Raw genomic sequence first — 6022 nt, 5'->3', positions numbered from 1 at the left:
TGCTCTGTTTCAAGAGCATCTTTTCAATTTTAGGGACGATTTGGTGACCCGAGTCAGATGAGTCAGATACAGGAATCTCTTTGACACGATGGCGAATGATAAGAGTTTACACCATTAATTAATTATGTTTTAATTATTTAAAAGCAAATATATATATATACCTTTAATGAAATTTTGAGCTCCATTTATTAATACTAAAAAGAAATTTGTTTTCATTGTCTGATTGAAACAATTAGATCACACGAATCTAACACGCCTTGTTAACCTAGCCGCACTGAATCACTTATTTGTCAGATTTGGCTCTAATTCACTAGACTGACTAGTCAATTTAGTCTGATTTTGATAAAAATGCTTTAGACGATAATGAAGAAGGTAGAAGAAATTGGGTTCCCCAATTCTTTCCCTGCAAAATACATCATTTTGCTTTAATAATAATAATAAAATAATAAAAAATAAATCTTTGCTAATTTGTAATTGGCTATAAGGCTGGCCAGCCATGTCAGATTTCAGGAAGTCAATTTGATCGGAATCTATGGAATAAAAAAAAAATTATAGCTTTATCATTATATTGCTCAAATTAAAAGTTTCCAGATAAAATCGTAAAAAAGGCAACAGTTCAAGCATTTTTTTGGCAACAAAGCCAATGTGATATGTGAAGCTTTGAAAAGGAAAAGAGGAGGACGAAGCAGAGAAATGAAAAGATATAATAAAAGGAAACACTTTATTATGGTTTATAAACATATGCATCACATGAAGAATTCTGAATAAGAAGTTATCCAGTTGCATTTGTCACAGAAAAGGATTACAAGTAAACGAAGCCTTCGTAAAAGAATAGGCCCTCTCATTCTCGATTAATAAAAGTCTTTGTCATCATGGTTTCGAACTCATCCATGTTAACCATACCATCACCATCAGCATCAACTGCCCTCACCATTCTCCGGCAATCCTCTAGGCTGCAACTCTCACCGAGACACCTTAAGACTTCCATAAGTTCCTCAGCAGTTATCTTCCCGTCTCCGTTAACGTCAAATGCTTGAAAAGCACCTTGAATGTCTGTCGTCTTAATGCCTCCTCCCTTCTTTTGAGCTTCAACAAACTCTGTGAAATCTATAAATCCATCTCCATCCATATCAACCACCTGGAAAATCTTTGGCACTTCTCCTATCATGTTTTCCTGTCCCAGAGCTCTTAGTGTGGCCTTGTACTCCTGCTGAGAAATTTTGCCGTCTTTGTTTGAATCAAATTTATTGAAAACCTGCCTCATCTCGCTCAAATTTGGCTGCAAAGTGGGTGGTGTGCTGGTCCTGCTGGTGCTAGAGCTTTGCCTGTCCCGGGAAGAGAACAATCGGGATGGCCTTCGCAGAAGCTTGCTTCTTGAAAGCTTGTACTGGAACTCTAGAAAACTAATATTCTGCATTGCTGTATGGAGTCTTTGTTTTCTTTGAACAGTGAGAAGCTTAAAGAAACAGAACGTTACTAAACTTTCAACAATAGATCAGCTGATAGATGACTTCAAACTTGATATCCTGCCTAGAAAAATGAAAGTTTACTCTATATTTAAAGTCTAACAAAGCATAAGTTATCTATTATTCCTTAAGCAACTTGCCAGCAGTTGAACAAAAGATTCTGAGGATGCGCATAAAGGCAAGGAAGAGCAAAACTGTGGTTGCAGAAGATAAGAGGAAAAGAAGAAAAGAATAAATTCTTTGCGTCACTTTTCTGAATTCTGCTTTTTGAGGATGTTCACTTTTATTCTCTATAAATGTAAACGGTCAATTTACATGAAAAATGTAAAAACTACAAATCATCAAAATTATAATCTGCGTATACTCCCTGAAATGTAAAAACTCTCTAGGCTCAGGGTGGCCTTCCATTATCCAAGTCCTCCATTACATCAATGTCCTTGCGAGCTGTTATTTTCTGCACATATCCTGGAACAATAAAAATAAAAATATCAACCCCAACTGTAGTTTGAATCCACAATGATCAACAGGGAGATAAAAACTGGAAGTCTATTGCTTATGAAACAAACAGAGGCTCATGATGGACATTAACAAATTTCCCTTAAAAAAAGTTCAAAAGTAATGTAATATTAATTGGAGTAAAAGTACATGTTAGAAGGGACATAATCATTAGTGTAACTCCACAAAAGAGAAAAAAAACAATTAAAAAAAAAAAAAAACACAACATAACCCATCCGCAAAGCCTACATAAAGTTGCTTAGAGCTTAATTTTCCCCAACTCTACTTTTGAAACATCCTTTGCAATATCTCTTAATGGAGCCTTGCATTGCAAAATACTCTCATACCTCTTCAACTTCTTAAAACACTTAATAAGGCATGCAAAACTCATTGTCAAGCATTTCTCATCCCTAAACTCCACTCCAATATCTATAAAACTGCATGCACATCAAAGAAACAACAAACAGATTCTACCTATATTTTCCTTTTCTTTTTTTCTTCCCCTTTTATTCCACACACCTCCACAGAATATTTCCATTCAGTGTGTGAAGCTAAGCCAGCACTCCTTATCGAAAGTGTAAATAAACATCCACAATGACAAATTCTATGAAACGAGGTGGCAAGGTAACAATGCCACATTCGAGAAGATAAGTTGGTGGACACATCTACCTTGATAAAGATAACTCTACGGAAATAAAGTTTCCACCAAATTTATGCTACTCACCTTTATTAGAAAGAGTACCTCTAGAAAAATTTTCATATTTATTAAATATAAGATCATTAACTCCGTCTCAGTAGTTTACGGTTAGCCGCTCTCAAGCCCGGATAAAAGAGGAGAGTTGCAGTAGGTAACAATCAGCCTAAAAATTTCGTCACATCTTATGATATGGATTCAAATGGCATTGCAAATTTAGTGAAAGCCGAACTGATGATAGGGAGAGAGTTAGTTTGGATGGAGTGGTATTGTCTCAAAGTAATCACTTTAAATATCTTAGCTCAGTCTTTCAAGTAGATGGGGGATGTGAGGAGGATGTTAGTCATAAGATTAAAGCCGGATGGTTGAAGTAGAGACGTGCTACGGGAGTTTTATGTGATCGCAAGATTCCCAATAAGTTGAAAGAAAAATTTTACTGTACAGCCATACAACCGGCCATGTTATATGGTAGTGAGTGTTGAACACTGAAGGAATCGTATGTGTCTAAGATAAGAGTTGTGGAGATAAGAATGTTAAGGTGGATGAGTGGCCATACTAGACTAGATAAAGCCCGTAATGAGAGTATTAGAGAAAAGGTAGGAGTGGTGCCAATTGAGGATAAGTTGAGAAAAGGGAGATTGAGGTAGTTTGGTCATGTGAAGCGTAGACATACGGAGGCTCCAGTTAGACAAGTAGAGCACATTAGGTTAGAGAATAGAAAAAAAAGAATGGGTAGACCTAAATTGACTTGGAGGAGAGTAGTACAACATGACCTAGAAGCATTACACATTTCTGAGAATTTAACCCAAAATCGTTTAGAGTAGAGAAAGAGAATACATATAGCCGACCCCAAATTTTTGGGATAAAGGCTTAGTTGAGTTTGAGTTAAGTTATATTAAATAGAAGATCATTGGAACTTGACTAAGCTTATTAAGTTATGCTATCATGGCCTGTTTCCCGAAAAACAATTCTTAGCTAGACTTCTGGTGAAATGAGAAGAATTGCATTCTGCAATCTGGATGGATGGCTTGCAAAACCAGAGAGTATTATAAGTGCAGCCAGGGCTATTATTTATCCACCTCATACCATTCAACAGACCAATCCCAGGATTCATCACAATGAATAAAGATAATAAATGACCATAATAGAATGCTTGAAAATGGCCTATAAGAAATTGCACGGAAGAGTGAATTCAGATTAAAAGTATCCTTGGATTGAAATGCAGGAGTAGCAGAAGTCCACTGCCTGATACACATTGGACAAAAGTATCTCCATATTCAGCGAATTCTATTAAAACAGAACTGCATATCAACCTCAATTTTATAGTCAATTTCCATATGCTTGGCAAATTAGGTTTTTATCTGTCATGTGGCCCTCAATCAAGTTGTTTCAAACTGAAGTCTAGTCAATACCACAAGAATTAGCAAACTCCTTTCTATAGAATTAGAAACTTCATATCAACCTGAGCATTGATGGCTTTTAGCCAACTTCTATATGATTGGTGATCTAGAGTTATCTGTTATGTGCCTTTAGTTATGCTGTTTCAAACTTAACTTGATCCAATACCACAAGAATCTACAAGGTGTCAAGGACAGGCCACGATGTTCCAGTAGATCTAACTTCACCATACTGGATCTATACCTATCATATACGATGAATAGTTTACTTTTACTCCAGAAAAACTATAAGAAATTCACAAGTTTGCACTCTGCAAATATGAAAGAATTAAGTGGAATGTTATTTAGTTCTTCTACAAAATGAAACACAATTTAACAAGTATAAGCCATTCACCCTTCTTCAAGAGCAGAAACCAACCTCAAGAAATGAACAGTGAGAACCACACTGAGTAGTGCCAATGCAAATTTCACAGATTACTTTTATATGCTGGTTCATTACTTATCTATCTAGATATGTGATACGCTGCAAAAACATATATGTGATGATAGAAATGTACATCTTTGCATGTTTTGCCAACCAAATGATACGATATAATGTGATCAAGAGCAATGAAAATCCCAGTAGCTCTTGCACTTCTTTTTCATATACTAAAATTTGAAATCGAAGGAAACAGAAACATACCAATCCCAAGGCAAGGTATACACTTGCAAATAGTCTCTTTCCCTCTTTTATTATAATAGCTGACATATCCCGAGCCTTGGCAACTTCGGCACTTTCCAGTCCACTCATAAACCACTTCCCTACAGTCCTACATTTCCAGAAATTGGATTCAGAACCACATTCATAACACTATCATAGTATCATGGCACATTGTTGTAACTAATAACAAGCCTCAAATACTCAACCACTATGCCAAGCCAGAATTAGACTAACCAACGTTAATTCTTCAATTGTTTCAATGCAGCACAAAATACTAGTTATCTTATTTTGGTACTTTCTTAAAAGAGGATGGTAGCTGCCAAGCTTTGAATCTCTGACCTTCTGAGTTATAAGGCAAACACCCAATTCTACGTTTCTTAAGGGCTATAAGAATTAATCAAAATAGAAATTGTACCTGAACTTCGGGATCACATCGAAGCCGTTTATCAATCTCCTCAGGAGGGACGGGTTTAGAATCAGGATAAGTCATAGGAAGAGGAAGAGCGTCTTCATTATCAGCCAAATAACTCTCTCTATTTCTCGACCACTTTTTCTCTCTTGCATTCACCCTAATGCTACCGCTGCTGCCACCACCTCCAACTTCCCGCCTCTGAGGGGAGGTGGAGGAACCGTCTGCAGGCACAGAAGCTGTTCCGTCAGATTCCTGGCCAATTCGAATGCTGCCAGCGTCGACAGCAGCGGATGTGAAGTGGAACCACCTGGGGAATGTGGGTCCTAGTCGAAAGTCGCCGGCTGCAAAGCAGCGGTGAGAGGTGGTGGCGGTAAAGGGTAGAGGGGAAAGAGGAGAGGGATTTGAAGGGGAGAAGAGAGAGGTAGGGTTTATGGGTAGCATTTGCAGAGCTTCTGCAATTGGGACGATGAGATGGTCTGATATCAGCAGCAAAGTTGGGGAAATGAAATTTGGGATTTCAGCAAATGAAAGGAGAAATGCTGATACGGAGAGTGGGGCCCATAGCACTTATATTTTGCGTAGTTTCACGAATGTGTTGAAATTCATCACTGCATTGTTTGTTTGGGACTTTTGACGGAAAGTTTAAAGACATTACAGCATTGATTTTCTCTTTATTATTGTTAGGATGAATGACAAAAAAAAAAAAAAAAAGGGGGAGAAGAGAGAGGTAATAGTTTTTTATTTTCTTTAAAGAAAAGCTTGAGGAATCAAGTGTGGATCAACGAGGTAATTTATGTAATTTTATTCACTAAAAATTTGAGCTTTTATACTATTACTCTTATAAAATTTTTTGAAAAT

The 6022-nt window shown here is 36.9% G+C and overlaps 2 protein-coding genes across 2 annotated transcripts; both read right to left on the bottom strand.

The window, feature by feature from the left end:
• Window positions 1-702: 702 nt before the first annotated feature.
• LOC110638402 (calmodulin-like protein 30) lies at window positions 703-1417 on the bottom strand. The gene has a single exon (XM_021788954.2). It carries the CDS (start codon window positions 1415-1417, stop codon window positions 842-844), a length of 576 nt encoding a protein of 191 aa, XP_021644646.1. The 3' UTR covers window positions 703-841.
• On the bottom strand, window positions 703-5807 carry LOC110638401 (protein disulfide-isomerase SCO2). The gene is made up of 3 exons (XM_021788951.2): window positions 5168-5807; window positions 4735-4861; window positions 703-1931 (listed from the first exon to the last, which is right to left on the bottom strand). Exons 1-3 carry the CDS (start codon window positions 5603-5605, stop codon window positions 1858-1860), a joined length of 639 nt encoding a protein of 212 aa, XP_021644643.1. The 5' UTR covers window positions 5606-5807; the 3' UTR covers window positions 703-1857.
• Between the last annotated feature and the right edge of the window lie 215 nt (window positions 5808-6022).

Source organism: Hevea brasiliensis, chromosome 14 (genome assembly GCF_030052815.1).
Source record: "Hevea brasiliensis isolate MT/VB/25A 57/8 chromosome 14, ASM3005281v1, whole genome shotgun sequence".
In the NCBI taxonomy this organism is placed as follows: Eukaryota; Viridiplantae; Streptophyta; class Magnoliopsida; order Malpighiales; family Euphorbiaceae; genus Hevea; species Hevea brasiliensis.
This window is presented reverse-complemented; position numbering and strand designations above follow the sequence as displayed.

What these genes read in the sequence shown, in the direction of transcription:
- LOC110638402 (XM_021788954.2), bottom strand. Translation starts at nt 1,417, where the DNA reads ATGCAGAATATTAGTTTTCTAGAGTTCCAGTACAAGCTTTCAAGAAGC.
- LOC110638401 (XM_021788951.2), bottom strand. Translation starts at nt 5,605, where the DNA reads ATGCTACCCATAAACCCTACCTCTCTCTTCTCCCCTTCAAATCCCTCT. An exon ending in GATGTGATCCCGAAGTTCAG is followed by an intron (nt 4,862 to 5,167) that starts GTACAATTTCTA and finishes CTGGAAATGTAG; the next exon opens with GACTGTAGGGAAGTGGTTTA. An exon ending in TATACCTTGCCTTGGGATTG is followed by an intron (nt 1,932 to 4,734) that starts GTATGTTTCTGT and finishes TTATTGTTCCAG; the next exon opens with GATATGTGCAGAAAATAACA.